General features: G+C 37.1%; 1 protein-coding gene across 4 annotated transcripts in view; it reads right to left on the bottom strand.

Moving 5' to 3' along the window:
- Window positions 1-18,710, bottom strand: part of LOC126752533 (neural cell adhesion molecule 1-A) — a 196,555-nt gene that overhangs the window by 41,173 nt on the left and 136,672 nt on the right. For all 4 annotated transcript variants that reach the window (XM_050463417.1, XM_050463416.1, XM_050463415.1 and 1 more), the window contains exons 5-12: window positions 16,664-16,757; window positions 16,327-16,440; window positions 14,044-14,247; window positions 13,118-13,263; window positions 8,328-8,472; window positions 6,093-6,223; window positions 3,057-3,216; window positions 275-377 (exon numbers count right to left, since the gene is read on the bottom strand). In XM_050463417.1, coding sequence (XP_050319374.1) covers window positions 275-377; window positions 3,057-3,216; window positions 6,093-6,223; window positions 8,328-8,472; window positions 13,118-13,263; window positions 14,044-14,247; window positions 16,327-16,440; window positions 16,664-16,757 — 1,097 coding nt within the window. The remainder of the gene's footprint in view (window positions 1-274; window positions 378-3,056; window positions 3,217-6,092; window positions 6,224-8,327; window positions 8,473-13,117; window positions 13,264-14,043; window positions 14,248-16,326; window positions 16,441-16,663; window positions 16,758-18,710) is intronic.

The raw sequence follows: 18,710 nt of genomic DNA on the forward strand, positions 1-18,710 counted from the left end.
ACAATTCCTCTACACTACGCTGTGTGCGACTCCACAATGATGGATACAAAGCACCAGCATGAGTAAACACAAACAATTTTTGCTAATTTATATGATTGTTGTGCCTACATGCCTGCCTATTTGGCCTGGCAACTCTCTCAATCCTCAATGCTGAACCCCCGTCACAAATCCTACGTAACTCATTCTACTTGTTTCACTCAAAAAGCTGACATTGATGAACGGGTTACACTATGCTTGATTATAGGCATTGTCGATGTGGTTGACGTACACTTACCTGGGGGGCGGATCCGCTTGTATTTCACACGTGACTTCGACAGTTTCATCCTTTGAGGCGCCAATTAGTATGACACGATCCAAATGCTTGCAAACAGGTGTGTCTATGGGAATAAGGAAATTAGAAAGGAAACAAGAAAAAGTTTAACTCAATTAATGAAAGAGCGTGTGTGTCTTATTGCTTAAGATTCAAAGCATGTTTGTCGACGTAATGGCAAGATGTGAGATTTCCAGCTACAAGAGCGTGTTAGATAACGTAGTTGTAATTTGGCAAGTTTTGTATGAGTTACGGAAAGTGCTTTAAGTAACAAACGCTTATTTGATTAAGTTTTCTTTGATGAAAGCTTAAATGGCGTTCGTTTTAAGCAAACTGCAAAATTGAAAAGGGGAAGTCATGCTTGCGTTGATTCGACTGTAACACTAAATCTTTTCTAAGATTTTCGCGCCTACTCAAAAACAATTATTTAATCTAGTATTCAGTGCAACAATAATACAATATTTGCTTCCTCCAAATACTGAGCTTTTCGCGTACACTTCGTTTGTCATCTTTTCCTCTGCAGCAAAAACATTGAGAATACTTCGAAAGAAACCGAACCGTCTTTTGTATTTGGGACATTCTATTTTCATTTGATGCTCTTTAATTCTTAAATTTTTTGCGAATACAACATCAATCAATTTGTCTTCTTTATAGACCGCAACAAAATATTCTTTTTCGATTACACTTTTCGATCTACTCGAACGCTATTGGAATGATTTCGCCACCCATGTTTTTGCTTAATCGTCAATGGTCCATGAATTACTGGTGTATACTTTCATTTTTTAATTGTAAGCTCAAAAAGTAGTAATGGGAGGGAAATATGGGTGTCTAGAGAATCTCACCTTTTTTGAAATCAAATGTTTATATTCTAATATAAATGATGGCGGTCTTTGTACACATATTTTTAGCTCTCATAGTTTATTTGGCCTCTTTTGTACTCACTATGTTTGTTATTTCGAAAACTTTGTACACAAAAGTGGCATTAAAGCTATATTGATGAATTCAAATTAAATTAAAAAGGTTAATATCTTTTAACTATAATTCTCTAAGAACATTTGACAACTAAATTTAAACAAGGCTCTAGCCGGATGAGTTGGGATAATTTTCATAACCAACTTAAGATATATTGGTCAGCTGGAGTAAAATAACCGAACTTCTTACCAAATCCCCTCAGTTGCTGGATAAGGCTTAACTTTGCTACCACTCGGGAGCACAATGTGTCTAATAATATTCGTAGATAAAACACATCTTTGAAGATTTTGAGTTTACCTTAGATATATTTACTTTGTGTTAACTTCTAAAATCTCTTACCTAGGTAAAGATATTCCAATCAGAACTACAACTTCATTATTTCAATAATTTAATTCATAAACTTTTTTAGACATTGAATTCCTTATATCGAATGACCTCATCACAAAAGCTTTCAATTTAGCATTTCCTGAGTTCGATTAACAGTGTTTAGAGTTGAGAAATAAGTAATGTGTTAAGTTTAGATGGTTTCTGGCTTAACATCTGGACTTGCATCTAAAATCTCTTAAAGGAATTATCGAATTATAATAATGAACAAACCGCAGACCTCATCACAAAAGCTTTCAATTTAGCATTCCCTGAGTTCGAAACAGTGTTTAAGCTTATCGAATTTAATAATGAACAAACCGCAGTGAAAAGCTTTTGCACAACGTATGACTGACGATGTTCCAAACCTCGCTGTGATTACTTCATATGTAAAATGGTAACGATAAGATTGTCACTGGTTTTGCTACTGATTCTCTGCAAATTTTCTCTTAAACTCTTTTAACTCAAGTCTTCAAACATGTTAAATATAAAAGACGTTTTGATGAACTTTAGTGATGGAGAATTAGCTGAAAAGATCCTGCGTCTTTTATTGTTAATTCCTTTAATTTCCACGCATTATATACCTATATTTTTAGAGCTTCGATGTAGTGTACATCATCAACTACTTTAGGACGAGCTCTAACACGAAGGAAATGAAGCAACTTCAATTTAGCTTTCCACCGCAAACTTCCGCTTTAAATGTATAGATGGCCTACCTAAACTTCTAACTAAACTATGTAGAACATTCCAAAACCACGCATTCCATTAGATTTAACCGCATTGTCATGCAACACATGTATTTACTCAATTATTAACGTAAACTAGCGGTAGAGTGGAAACTTTTGAAACTCAATGGAAGGATGAGTTTGGCCCTTGTAAGCTGTTACAACACATAAGGTATATACAGAAATTCAATACGAGCATGTGACCACATATTAATTCCCGTGTGTGTATTCTTACACTTTAGTATCGCAAGCCAATATGTAAATAATTGATTTTGAACTGGAAGCAAGCGTGGCGAAGCTGAAAGCATTATGAAAGTGAAGGCTGATGTGGTTGGTGTTAAGAGTTCTGACTGACGCTGTTTACGATGTCTTCAATCTAGGCAGCAAAATTTCGGACAGAACCTGATTAAGAATACCTGATGCACAGTAGGCGGCCAACAGCTAACATTAATAGAATTTCCCAGTATAATGAGGTGGGAGTGGGGAATAAATACGAATTTCGAGCTTACAAAAGTTACAACACAGTGGGACGTTTGCAAAACTGTCTTATTTGACAGTCTTTCTCGGGCGAGGTATGAAGAAGTTGAATATTTGGAAACACTTTTGTTATTTGGCATTTTTCTTGCACCAACTTTCCCAGTACAGTTGGTGGTGCCTAAGGCATTTTTTTCTAGAATTTTACTTACATTTTACACGCAGCGGTAGTTGGTTGCTGACAGTTTCACCCTCGTCGTTGATGGCGCTGCAAGCATAATTTCCTGCATAGTGTTTGGTGATTTTCTGCAGTACCAAACTCTGATTGGAGCGTATGACGCGAGCGGAAGTATTGTGCTCGAGGTGAATGTTCTGCAAAAGATGGAAAAAATAAGTTAAAATATAAGTTAAATGTATACCTTGGTATATTTAGAATAGCACCAAAATATGTATGTATTTTATAAATATGTTTGAGTTATACGTGGGTATTTAAATATAAATGACAACTTTATATTTTAGATTTTTTTAATTCCACCCTCTTATTAAAAAACATTAAAGAGGTTGACTTATTTAAGCAATCTTAGCTACTCCATCAGGTTGTCCTAATTATTGCTGTATTATGGATCATTATTGGGTGAAATCGGTTGATCTTGACCATATTTGAGTGGAGCATTTCGTTTTTCGATGACATCTTCTTACGAGAAGTCCAAAAAGCGTGCGGTTTAAGGCTGATGAGTGTGCTAGGTCTAGTACTTAAGTCTTATTAGTTGTGGAATGAGAAGTGGCAGGTGATCTTATAGCTTCTTGCAGTTCACTGCACGAACTGGGGGCTCTGCAAGCTCTAGACAGATATCAAGTTCAGTGCAATTGCAAGATCCTTTTGGCTCAAGGCATATCGTAATAACTAGAGGCTCCTTACCCACAGCAAAGTTCAAATTTTAATAGCTTTAGGAGTTCCAAATGAGCACTACGTGATCGGTATTCATGCGATAGTATTGAAAACTTAACTAGATGCCATTTGCATAAGCTATTTGAAATAGGATTCTTAGCACTTCCTTATCGAATGCCTTAATTTTGCCAGATGAAGGCATATATACCTTGGATCTCACACTTTTAGACATCCAGGTGAAAAAGCGGAAATATCGAGAGTTAATATCCAACTACAGGAGGTTTCACAAAGGATTTATCAGCTTAGGGGGATTAGCCATCTAACTTAACCAAACTTACAGGTGAATTATGTAAATATATCTGGTAACATCTGAGTTGTCGAAGAAGATTAATATATTCTTCCCTTTTCTATTACCAAGGTTAGATTAGGTTAGTTTGGTGGGCTAATGAGCCGCGCATAGACTAGTTTTAGTTCTTTGCATACCAGAGTGCCGTTAGTCCTTGGGAAGTAATCATCCTTTGGAATCTGATGCGTTTGATACGAATTTAACAGGCTTTATTGCCTCACTAATGATAGTTCTTCCAATATCTCATACTGTCATGGCCCCAAATAATGCAGTTATTTCCAGCAATCATCTTGATCTGTCAGCTCGATATTCCAAATATGTTCCTACTGTCTCTTCTATCATTACCAGCAGAACTTTGTGTATTTCGGAGCTACCGCTTTGTGGTGACTATTGCAGTGTTGCTCTCAGGTAGAACGTTTCATCGCACTTTGGTCTTCTTTGCCATGCCACTGTCTAGAATCACGTTTTCGGCCACTCCACGTATGGCTATCTTGTCCACTATCGGTATTGCGCGTGATGACTTTGTAAGCCTAGCTCCGCGACTTTCCCAAAAGCATAGACGTCTGCTTGAAATACTGCGGTTCTCCCACAGCTTAAAAGCTAACTTATGCCTCGATATGGACAGTGCATCCGGAACTAAGTCCGTCCGTCAAGCCAACCGTTGTTTAATATACAAGTATTGCGCGCAGCTACCATACCTTTACGCCAACCATCTCTTTCTATCTTTACGCTGAACCCTCTTTCGCAAATAAAAGTGAGATCATGTATGGATCATATGGGCGAAGGCTCAGCATTGAAAATTCTCCTATAGCCAGTAGATTTTGTTGATTTTGACACCTTTTCTTCATCAAAATGTCGAACTAGTAAACTCAGCTAATGTTTTCTGGGCAGAATCTTTAGTTTTTGGAGACATCGGTAGGGTCTTGAACGATCACGTCGGCACAAATATATATTTCTTTAGATATTAACAACCAATTTTGTGTATATACATACATATATGTATATCAAATAAATTAGTGAATTGGTTTGTTGATTATTAACAATAAGCAAAAGGCACTACAGAAATAAAATATGTCTTCCATCTTTAGTACAATGAAGTCAAGTTAGGAAACACCAAGGTATATTAGCCTACTGACTAGTTTAAGGCACTCAAATTATAGAATATTGACACTTCGGTGTCATCAGGGCTTCATTATATACTGAAAGGATAACTGCGATCTCGAAGAAAACAACATAATAACTTTTAATTTTCATAGTCTTTAAACTCGTCCCTGCGTCTAACACAATGCGCCTGTTTTAGGTCTTTGTGACACATTTGGCTCACTTGTTAAAGCTCAATAGTTCAACATGCTACTTTTCTCCTGAAAGTAAGCCAGTTAACTTCTACACACATAAACCACATATGTAAATAGATTGAAAACAAAAATGAAAATTTTCCCTTATAACACATACAAACACACATACGTATGCTCCACATTAGTTTAACCACATGGTTGCGTTAGCCATTTGTCTGTGTCTACGGGAAATTTTCATTTACTAAAAGTGCTTTTCGTGGCGAAATATTTGCGGGAATTCCCGATGGTTTGAGGCTATTCCCGATTGCTGCAAACTTAAATCCGGCGACACAACCACACAGAAGTAAGTTCCTATACATGTGTATGTGTGTAATAGTGCCTCTGGTATACTTGGCGAGTTGCAGACAATCTCATAGCGTACGCAGTTTGTGAATGCAGTGCAAAGCTAGTGATCACACACACCCTGCGGTGCTTTCAGTTCTGCCTTAACACCATTCCATCAATTCAGTGCTAAAATCCGCTTTGACTGAGCTCTCCTCAGTGCATTAAATACACTAAATATACCGGCTCTTAGCTACTGTCCCACATCCTGGAAATATGTATGTATGTATATATGTATACAGGTAAGCTTACATATGCAAGCATATAGATAAATTTCAAATTACTGTTTCAACAGCTGTAGATATATACAGTTACCGCACTCATACAAATTACTTACATTATGCAACCACAAGAGCTTCCGCCATTGAGGATTCGATTGTACGTGACACTCAAAATATACGTCGTCTCCTTCTTTAATATCATCAGGTGTGAGGGTGGAACCAAGTCGCAGCGTCACTAATGGTGGATCTGTATAGACGAAAGGCAAGGGATTTTAAGTTAAAATAAGAAATATTTAAATTATTAAAATGATAGTGATTTGGCAGTCTACACAAATGTACATATAATTATTCGAAGAGTATTTAAATATTAGAAGAAACACTAGATCCTGTACACTGAATGTGACTTTTGGAATAAAACGGTGCAGCGAGTCTCACAGAAACCTCTTAATAAATAATGGGTGATCCAAGTAGAGGTACTTTTTTCAAATTGCCCTTTTAATAAATCACGCGTGAGTCGCGTCAAGCTGTCATGATATTTTTGTTCAGTATTGATTGGCATTTTATCATGCAAAGACTTATGCCTGATCAACGTTTACAAATCGTTCAACTTTATAACAATAATTCATGTCCTACAAAGAATGTGTTTCACTCGCTTCGCTTAACTTATGGTCAACATAATCGGCCTACTGAGCGTACCATTCGCAACACCATCACCTATCTTGAGACATTCATTATTGGATAATATTCGACCGAATGGATCACGTCCAGCACGCAGTGAAGAAAATATAGCAGTCGTAATTGAGAGTGTACAGGAAGACCGTGGAGAATCGATTCGACGTCGTTCGCAGCAACTCGGACTGACGTATGGAACCACTTGGCGCTGTACACGTCGAGATCTTATTTTAAAAGCGTACAAAATACAGCTTGTACAAGAACTTAAGACGCGCGACCTTCCCAAGTGACATCACTTCGCTCTAAGGGCTCTTGAAAAGTTCCAAGAAGATCTGACGTTTTAGAGCCAAATTTTGTTCAGTGATGAGGCCCATTTCTGACCGATGGGTATTTAACCAAGCAAAATTGCCCCATTTTGCACTATGATCAAACTGAAGAGATTCAAGAGCTGCCATTTCGTTCAGAAAAAATAACGGTTTGGTGTGGATTATGGGCGGGTGAAATTATCGGTCCATATTTCTTCAAAAATGATGCCGGTGAGAACGTAATCATCAATTGCAATCGTTATCACGTGATAACCGACTATATTCAGACCTCAGCAACATTTGATTTCAAGAAGACGGCGCCACTTCCCACACAGCGCATCAATCAATGAATTTATTGAGAGAACACTTCGGTGAGCAGATAATTTCACGCCTTGGGCCAGTCAATCACCAAGATTGTGTGAAATCACATCGTTAGACTTTTTCCTGTGAGGATATGTAAAGTCTAAAGTCTATGCGGACATTTCCGCCTCGATTCAGGCCTTGGAGCAAAACATCACGCGTGTCATTCGCCAGTTACCAGTCGAAATGCCCGAACGAGTTATCGAAAGTTTGACTCAACGTATGGATCTGAGACGTAGCTGTGGTCAACATTTGAAAGAGATAACCTTCAAAACATAAATGCCAAAGAATGTTCTTTCGGATGATAATAAACATTCACCATTCAAATTGAAGTTTATTTGCTTTTTCTTTAAAAAAAATTAAGGAACCTCGAAATGGATCACACTTTAAATGTAATTTTTATACCCTGAAGAGGGTATATTAAGTTTGTCACGAAGTTTGTAACACCCAGAAGGAAGCCGTCCGTCTCTCTGTATATACACGAACTAGTCCCTCAGTTTTTAAGATATCGTTTCGAAATTTTGCAAACGTCATTTTCTCTTCAAGAAGCTGCTCGTTTGTCGGAACTGCCGATATCGGACCACTATAACATATAGCTGCCATACAAACTGAACGATCAGAATCAAGTTCTTGTATGGAAAACTTTCACATTTGACGAGATATATTCACGAAATTTGGTATAGATTATTTTCTAAGGCAACAATGTAATCTCCGAAGAAATTGTTCAGATCGGTTGACTATAGCATATAGCTGCCATATAAACTGAACACATAGTTACTAAAAGAAATTCACCTGTGAAGGGTATATTAGCTTCGGTGCAGCCGAAGTTAACGTTTTTTCTTGTTTTTTTTTTCAACTTTTATAAGTGAACAGAAGCGAGTAGTGAAATGATGAATCGAAGACAGCTAGTATAATTGTTAGTTAAATTTTTGATCACAAGCGATCATTGGTTTATCGTATAGAACTGGCCTAGCACACTACAAACATTTTGATGCAAAATTTCTATATACTTACATACGACATTCAACTTCCACATTGTCTCCAAATAAAGGCCATTCACATTTGGATTCTCAGCGCGGCAAGTTATGGATTTGCCGTCATCATCTGTGGTGGGCACAAAACTCAGCTCAGAGCGGGTAACATTCTTTGAGATGTCATCCTGAAAAAAAAGAACAAAAATAAAAATAGAAATAGAATTTAACTTGAAATATCGACGAACTCTTGGCGCATTAATTCATATTTGTTTTTTCTTTAGTTTTATTTTTTTTTTTTTTCAATTTTTCTCAACCATTCAGTTAGACATGTTATTTAACGCCATTTGATTTATGCATTTCAACACTGTGGCAGCCAATTTATGTCCAACAGTGGTGAAAGTAAGTGGCACACCCACTGCATTTGCAACAGCCGACAGAAATATATTTATTACCCGCTGTACAGTTTGGTATACGAATATTTAGTTGTTTAGCAATGTATGGAAATTTGTGCACCACCTACTGGTAGCATGTTCTACGGTTTATAGTATACCGTTATAATGCAGTACATGTGTTGCAGCACTTTGCCTACCATCAGCTACAATACATTTTGTAGTGAAATTTTCATTTCCGCTTTTAAATTGCTTATTGCAAATTACATAGCAAGTGCGCTAATATTATCACACAAGTAACAAGCAATACATTTACGCGAACCCACTCATTTCAGCAGCCCCACCCAGCGCATACTAGCCACACACTTGCCTATGTACTTATATAGGTGATTCTATAAATATGGAAATGCATGTGTGTGTGTGTAAAAGGGGCGCGTCCGTATTGGCCCTCATTCAATTGACGGAGTCGTACACTGGCAACGTGGCAGCTAAAACAATGAAAGGTACACATTGCATGCTATTAATGGCACAATGAATGCAAAGTAGTTAAAGAAGGCCACGCCGCAGCATGGCAATTGGTGCCGCACACACTCGCGCTTGTGTCAATAGATCGCGAATGTGCTTAGTTGATCGAATGACGGCACAGTGTGTAAGAGAATATACAGCGAGCGGCAAATTTAAGTATAATATTTTAACGAACTTGAAATTTTTGTCGCTTTCTAATTTTGTAGAAGATAAGTATTAAATAATTAAAAAATATGAGTAAAATAATCATCGACTAAACTTTCCTGTTTGCAGATATCCTGACGAACTTTAAACAAATAATCTAAAGGGATTCATTGATCTTGAGCTCTAAAACACATATATTATATAATTGAAGAATCTTTTAAGATTCTATTGAGCGAAATTAATATTTTTCTGGTTGAAAAGTTTCAGAATCTTTTGAAAACATTTTCTATAATTCTCAACAGCACATATATAATTGAAGAACTCTATAAAGATTATATTTTGCGAAATTGATATTTTTCTGCTCATAAAGTTTCAGAATTAAGATTGGAATCTAAAATCTGAGGAAATAATTGCCTAAACTTTTCTAACATAACCAAAATTTGTTTACCATACAATAAGATAATTGCAAAAGATCAGTTCAAGTTTCCCAATAAACTGATTTAGTCATTTTATGCATGCTTCTTAAAGGACCAAATGCTTTAAAACAAACCTAACGTCACATTGTGAAAAAATATAATAACATGCACTGAATATCCTTTGTTTTTTGTATGAAACGATGACTCAATCCTATAACACAACGTTCATATTATGGCAATTGTTTTAAGCGGTCAGTAGAGTAATCTGGCCTAATTTTTTGACTTTTTTTTCATAGAAATTTTTATTCTACAATAGATTTTCTCACATATCATAAGGTATATCGTGGGTGTATAAACAAATTTTTTCGGAATTTTTTGATGACATCTGTGAGAGAAATGGCTGGGTGAATGAGATGCGTTTTTCACGGGCGGATACGATTTCTCATGTTTGGATCATCTGAAACACAAATCCCAATTTATTCTTAAAAAGTACGTAAATGGTTATGGTCCCTACTAGAATCATGAAAAAATGTTGATAAGTAAAAAAGTAATTAAGATTTTTTTTTTATTTTTCTCCATGTTTTTTACATAAATTTTGTCATAACATTGTCAATAAATTACAAAAAATTATGTAGGGACGATAGCCAGGCGTTTTGTGAACATCGAAAAAAAAAATTAAGCAAATCGGTTGAGTAGTTCGACCGCAATCATGTCCGCCAGTTTAAAAAAGTGTGTTTTGAGAAAAACGCGTTTAAAGTTTGAGGTGTGCACTCCGAGCGCTCCGAACGTCAAGCGGTATTCTTATGCAAAAAAAAAATTGAAAAAATAATACCCTAATGACCCCTTAACAGCCCTTCCATATTCATTACCGATAATGTAGCCATGCAGAGCCATGAATATAGGAGTTTCTTCGCATCTTCACTTTTCCAGCTTGTCACATTTTGAGTCTGGGAAGGAGAAAATAATCATTGAAGTAGCATGTGGCGAATATGGATGTGGCACTAACTAGCGTAATTCCTTCAATATCAAGTGTAAAGCTTATCACTTGCAAATTTCAGGAATTACATGTTCCTTTTAGGTTAACTACTTTTAAGAATTTGTGTAAAGTATTTTGAAAAGTTGCGACAAAAGTCAAAAATCCAGTACCTGACCGTTGAATATGCTGGGGAAAATGTTCAGTAACATAAAATAAGCCGGTGCTTTGCATCAGTGTTTTCATTTAGCAAAGAACGACTTAAAAAACACTAAATTCACCTTTTTTACTTTAAAATATATCTATAGATAAACGTCATTGAAAAAAAAAGCAATTAATTACAAGAATGCTTTATGTAAATGTTCACTTATTTTAATAAAAATTTATAACCACCTCACAATAGGCACCTGAGCATGCCAACGCTCAATCTAATTTTTCATACAATCATTGTATGTAAGTCTCGGTTGGGCCTTCAGGCTTCTTTTTCTGGTTCACCTTATTTTGGAACCGCCATTCGTTAGATTGTGGGACAGTTTCAACATCATATTCATAAACCTACGTCTCATCACCAGTAATAATGCTTTTGATGAATGTAGGGTTCTCAGCTGCGTTGGCATTTCTTTCCCTTCTCTTTCCTACCTTTGCTCGTCGTCATTTTTTTACAAAATTTCAGTACCAGTCTAGCGTTAACACGCTTTATACCCAAAACATTAACCAAAATGTGTTCAGTCGATCCAGGAGAAATGTCAAGTTCCTCTTTTATCTGTCTCAAGCCAACTCGACCATTTTCAAACAGGAACGACTCGCATAAGGGCAGTTTTCGTTGAATTCACGACCTTCATGTAATGATTTGTGCCACTGAAATACTTGTGTTTGTAATAAAGTAGACTCTCCAAAATACTTTCGCAACATTTTCTATGATTATCACAGCCGTAATTGGCAAAACAAAAATTTCAAGCAAAATAGTTTTTTTTAGGAATAAAAAAAAAAGAATCCGGGTCAAATTTTTTTTTTAATACCTCAATAGTAATTTAATCAACAGGAAAAAACTGCAAATTTTTTGTAGGAATAAGAAAAGATGGTCCAGTCCGGGTCAAAATTGTGGGTATCATTTATAACATATGCTATTTAAATGTTGGGCTCACCACTACGTCAATAGTAAATTTAATCTCCTTCAACTTCACTGCAAAGAGAGAGAGAGAGATAGAGAGGGAGAGAACTTCAGTAGTGCCTGCAAATTTTCGGTTCGATGGTTAGCTATCGGAAGCAAACAATTTTTGGTATTTGAAGCAAATTTGGTATATTGGCTTGTTAAATCTATGATAAGGGGGCGTTATTCTGAGATATTATTTAGTTAGTTATTAAATTGTTTAGTTATTTATGGCATAGTAGTAAAAGGCAGTAATTATTGAAAAACCAATAGTATTACTCAAAATAGTGACAATCGAACGGACAAACTGCAGAAGTGGCAGGGTCTGGGTTAAAATGCGTGTGAGGCAAAACTTCATAGCGCCTGTTTTCCAAAGAGTATTTACCGATCTTGCAATATGAAGTGAAGCATTGTCATGATAGAACACTATTGGCTCGCGTTCAGTCGCAAATTCTCATGTGTTTTTAGGCAATCGCTCGATTCCATTTAATGACTTGCGGTTGGTAGTATTCCCCATCAATGATTTTAGAAGCTCATAATGCGACGTTATGGGTATTCAGCCATGTTGTTGATTTGTCGTTGATTTGGCGGTTTTTGTCTGATTTTAATCATTCAAAAATGGTTGCTTGAGTGACTCGTAAAAGTACAGTAAGATGTTCATGTGCTGGTCAATAATCTTATTGAAGTAATACTTCCTAATCCAAATATCTAGACTTTTTACGCGCCCAGCACGTTCTTCGTCTTTCACGACAAAATAATCACTTTTCATGGAAGTTTGGTCAGTTGAGCATTATTCACCTTAAAACTCCACTAAAATACGCTGACTTTCGGCTCAGGTTTTCTTGATATTAAAGTAATGAAGAAGAAATCCCTCCAAAAACACTTTTTCAGGCATAAAGCTCGACATGTGTATTGGTGTCAAAAATAATCTAGTTCATTGTACTTCAAAAGACGCATAGTGGCAGTAGCTTTCCCTACGTCACTGTTCGGATTTTTTTCTTGGCAAACCGCATCAATATAGTTACGGAACTAATACTTTTTACTGAACTGTTTACCACAAGCATATAGTAGCAAATTGAAAATTTCTCGCCACATTTATATCCCAGCAAAACAAAAGATTCGTAGCAAGTCAGGCGCAATATTTTTTTCAACCACTGTTCAACTAATTCACTCGCACACAACACTGAATTTAAAATTTTCTTTTCCAAATAGAATTTATACGCATACACCCACCTTTGTGCGCCGCAATTGCCGCTTCCCCTTGTACCAGGTGATGATGGCGTTCGGACGTGAACCGGTTGATTCACATATGACTTCGTAGCGACGATCCGCCACCATCGAATTGGGTGGCTCAATTATTTTCACCGTCAGCGGTTTCACTAGAAAAACAAATACGAGCGATAAAAAATCAACAAACAAAGACATCAGCGCAACAAAAACAAATAGTGAAATTGGAAAATGGCACAAAAGTTAGAGCGTGAGCCGGCACTATGTGGGGCAGCACACGGAGGCGAAAGAGCGAGCGGCGACGCGCTAAACAAACAAGCGGACAAGCGCTTGGCAAATGAGTACAAAGCGGCGAAACGTGGTAGCGCGTGTGTATGTATGCATATGTACCCTTGTGGCCTTAAAACCTTTTAAATGCCGCAATGTTGTGCCACCGCGCACATACACACGTACATCCACACACACAAACACATAGAGCTTGCTACGCAAACAAGCATGTGAGTACCTTTGCCTAATTAGAACATCAAAATACGTTAGCATACTTTTAGGTGCAAACGTCGGTGCTGGTATAGTAAGCGTCTACGCCGCCTGCATATGTATGTGCATGTGTGCGTGTGTCACTTTTCGCTTGTGAACTTTTGTTTATTTTCATTCAGTCAGGCTTCGTTTGGCACACATGTGCCGCGAGGCTACACACGGCCCAAACTTCGCTCTCCCTCCTAACGCACACATTTGCTGGCCTCTGCTGAGAGCGCCGCTACGCCAACGGCCACCAACTTCCGACGCCAGTTCGTTTAGTCACGAGCCGTTTTAGTTTTCTATCGCCTCCCGTACCGCCTGCCCTGATGCCACGCGCTCAAGTTTGCACTCGAGAGTAAGCAACAAAAATAAAAAATAGAAGAAGAAGTATAACAACTCGACGACCAACTTACAATGCATATCAAGCAAAAAGCTTTTCTCCTTAGGCTTATCTAATTGTGTATTCAATGCTTGACAAGTAAAAACGGAATTTAAATCAGTCCGTTGAACCGACGGCCAAAGTAGCCTATTCTCGATAACATCGCCGGAATTGTGTTCGTATTGATTGTCGACAAGTAGTCCATTTACGAGCCAGCGTACTTGAGGTTGAGGGCGACCTGGCGGGTTGGTGATTGTGAAGACAAACAGGCATGTAGTTGTTGTAATAGCAGCAGTTGTATGTAGTGTGTGGTGTTTTTATTGTTGTTGTTGTTGTTGTTGTTTTGTAAACGATTGTTACGTTGTGGTTGCAGCAGTCGTTGTGGCAGCAGGCATAGGAAAAAGGAAGAAATAGACAGAAAGTACTTCAGTAAGTGGTCCAATAAGTTTATCACAAAGTGGTTGCAAATAAATTAGCTGGTGTATATCTATATGTCGGTATGTGCGTGTGTATGTGTGGCAAAGGAAATTCTATTTTGTTATTTAGTTACAGTGTTTGTTTGTTTTTGTAAAGAAAGTTAATCCATTTGCCTGCTCAGCTATTGACAGGAAATTGAATTTTGAAATTAAAGTGTGCGGAATTTCGAAAATATATCGTCTGTATGTAAAAAAAATAATACCGTTATTAAACGCAAAGAGTACGAAATCCAAATTAAATAAAAAACAAGTAAGGAAGGGCTAAGTTCGGGTGTCACCGAACATTTTATACTCTCGCATGATAAAGTGATAATCGAGATTTCATTATCCGTCATTTTCATATTTTTCAAATACCGCATTTGTGTAAAATTTTATTCCGCTATCATCATTGGTTGCTAATGTATTATATATTATACAGAGAAGGCATCAGATGGAATTCAAAATATTCAACCGATTTCATACCATATTTCGTACATGTCATCAGGGTGTTAAGAAAATATTATATACCGAATTTCATTGAAATCGGTCAAGTAGTTCCTGAGATATAGTTTTTGGTTCATAAGTGGGCGACGCCACGCCCATTTTCAATTTTTAAAGCAAGAATTGGTGCAGCTTCTTCCTGCCATTTATTCCGTAAAATGTAGTGTTTTTCAAGTTTTTTGTTAGTCGGTTAACGCACTTTTAGTGATTTTCAACATAACCTTAGTATGGGAGGTGGGCGTGGTTATTATCCGATTTCTTCCATTTTTGAACTGTATATGGAAATGCCTAAAGGAAATAACTCTGTAGAGTTTGGTTGACATAGCTATAGTAGTTTCTAAAATATGTACAAAAAACTTATTAATTGGGCGGGGCCACACCCACTTTTCCAAAAAAAAATTACGTCCAAATATGCCCCTCCTAATGCGATCCTTTGTGCCAAATTTCACTTTAATATCTTTATTTATGGCTTAGTTATGACACTTTATAGGTTTTCGGTTTTAGCCATTTTGTGGGCGTGGCAGTGGGCCGATTTTGCCAATCTTCGAACTTAACCTTCTTATGGAGAAATACGTGTACCAAGTTTCATCATGATATCTCAATTTTTACTCAAGTTACAGCTTGCACGGACGGACGGACAGACGGACGGACAGACAGACATCCGGATTTTGACTCTACTCGTCACCTTGATCACTTTGGTATATGTAACCCTATATCTGACTCTTTTAGTTTTAGGACTTACAAACAACCGTTATGTGAACGAAACTATAATACTCTCCTTAGCAACTTTTTTGCGAGAGTATAACAACAAAAAAACGTTAACTCCGGTTGCACCTAAGCTATAATACTCTTCCCAGGTTCCAGATTTCGTAAAAATTGATTTTGATCGTTAAGTTTGTATGGCAGCTATATGCAATAGTGGTTCGATCTGAACTATTTCTTCGGAAACAATACCATTGTATTCGACAATAAGTCATACCGAATTTCGTAAGGCCACTTCGTCAAATGAAAAAGTTTCCCATACAAGCACTTGATTTCGTGCGTTCAGTTTGTTTGGCATACAGGTTCGATATCAGCTGTACCAACAAATGAGCAGCTTCTTGGACCCAAACAGACGTGTGCTAAATTTCAGATTGATATCTCAAAAACTGAGGGACTAGTTCTCGTATATATAGACAGACCGTCTGACAGACTGACATTGCTAAATCTACTCAGCTCGTCACACGGATCATTTATATATTATATAGTATATATTTTATGGGGCCTTCGAAATTTCCTTCTTGGTGTTACAAGCTTCATGGCAAACTTAATAGTATACTCTGCTTAGGGTGTAATAGCAACAAAAGTATAAAGTCACTCACCTCCCACCACACGACACGTGATAACAATATCATCACCTTCCTGCTTCGGTCCGAGCAGCGTGCCATTCAGCTGTCGCCCCCAGCGATCCAATATAATTGGCTGTTCGGGAAGTACTGCAAAGAGGAAGTTAGTTAAGCAGATCAATAATTGGTCGTGCGTATGCTTTTAAAGAATTTCGAAGTAATGAAATAATCTTTTATACTAATAATCAAGTTTCTATTTTTGGATATTTTTGACTGCTTTTTGCTCTCTAGTTCTCGTCCACTGCTGATTTAAACAAATTGTTTTGTAACTTCCAATTATTTGGTGCGCAGTGTGTGGAATTTTAAAACTTACTTATCACGGTGAGGTTGAAGCGGAAGCTTTGCGTTTGACTTGTACGGAAGTCGATGCGGCAGCGGTAAACACCTTGGTCGTGTCGTTTGATATCCTGCAAATAAAGAAGCATGAGTTCAATTAATACGTGATAAAGTTAATACCTATAGCTCTACATGAAATTTTCATTCCACGTTAAGGTTTGCTTATGTCTTAAAATTTAACTTTAAGCCGCCATTGCTGCCTTTTTATAAGAATTTATAACCGTTTTTAACCAAGAATATGCTCGTAAGCTTTTTATTTCAACAATAAAAATGCTTACACATGTCATAAAAATCAGTTTGTGGACCAATTTCGCCTTTTTAATGCCACATCATAGTGGAAGTGGCTTGGAAATGGCTGAATGAGTAGTCTTACTGAGAACGGCGGTAAGGGAACGGCGGCAATTAAAGCTATTTTGCACCATAATACTTCCTTTTATTCTAGCTACAGTGACAAAATTCCGTTCAAATATATGTACATTGTGCTTTAAGCCCGGAACATATCATATCCTTTTATGTGGTGAAACTGACGCAATATTTGATAGAAAATCGCCGCATGGAGGTCACAAGTTCTCTTTTGTGTAAGAATAATAAATTGAACTTAGTGCTCTGCAACTAATAGTAGAATACCGACCTATCGTGAAATTTAGACAACTATAGGTATCAGTGCGATATTGAATATTGCATGAAAATTTGATTGTACAAAATTTTGTTCACGTTGTATCCCATATAATTTGTGAATCGCTCAAAACAAAGCTCGTGACATTTGGAGGAGCTAAAAATTAAAAAAAAAGAACGATGGCAAGGCCTCGAAGCACGCCTTTGACATAGTGGCAGGTGACGAATCGTGGATTTACGCGTACGGACCCGAAAGTGAACAGCACTCGATTGTAAGGGCGTTTCAAGAAGACCCCAAACCAACAAATGTTGATCGTGCACGAAAAGCTACTAAGTAAATGTTTGCCTGTTTTTTTTAGCAAAACCATATCACTAGAACAATGCAGAACAGTCAGTTCTACACATTTTTTTGCCAGGTATCCTTCAAAAAAATCAAGAAAGCGAACCACCGAAAACGGAACACTTTTTTTTTCCTAGATTGGTGCAACCTTTTTCCTATACGTGTATAGTTTGGTGTCCATGTATGAATTATTGATGCTTGTCAGCTGTTCGTTTACGATCTGAAAAGGTTTACAGGCGCTTTCTACCATTGAACAAATATAAACAACGACTTTGCGCTGTGTTTGCTATGTTAAAAAATATTATAGAAGTGTTATGGGGAGTCTACTTTATCATGAAATCAAGTATTTCAGGAGAAAAAAGCATTCAGTGAAGTTCGTGAAGTCATTGAAATCATGCCCCATGGTAGTCGTCTATCACCTCTGCTACCAAAAAGTTAGAGGTAATGCTAAAAATCTTTCTGTTTGCCTCAAGAAGATAGCAGTCAACATCTCTCAGAGATCAACTGCACATATTTTGGTTAATGTTTGGTAAATGAATAGTGCCAATACTAGACTCGTACCAAACGAAATGAATCTTTTGTAAAATGACGTCGAATAGACGCCGAAGAAGACATTTTTGCTAACGTAGCTAAGGGCCCTACATTCATCAAACGATTCAGTACTGAGTACGAGACGTAGTTTTATGAATATCGCGTTGAAACTGTTTAACAATCTAGCAAATGGAGCTACAAAAATGTCTCGAAACCGAAGAAACCAAAACTGGCTTAAGGCACTGGAGCCAAGCCCAAGCGAGGCTTATAACAAGTGTACAGAAAGTTGGATAAAGTATGAACACAACTGCATTCGCTCAGGAGCCTGTTTTGAAGGCGATAATAAAGATTTATATTAAAATATGTACATGCGAGCGCTCTGTTTTCTATCCAAGTCAATTTTGATCCGATTTATTGAGTTTTTTATTTTTGCATCTCGGGTCTTAAATCCCCCACATTAACCACCCGGCGTTTTTTTTCAATATGTGAAATATTGTATCTGCTTTTTTTAGGCCTAAAAAGAAGTTATAAAAACTTA

This window comes from Bactrocera neohumeralis, chromosome 3, assembly GCF_024586455.1.
Source record: "Bactrocera neohumeralis isolate Rockhampton chromosome 3, APGP_CSIRO_Bneo_wtdbg2-racon-allhic-juicebox.fasta_v2, whole genome shotgun sequence".
Lineage (NCBI taxonomy): Eukaryota > Metazoa > Arthropoda > Insecta > Diptera > Tephritidae > Bactrocera > Bactrocera neohumeralis.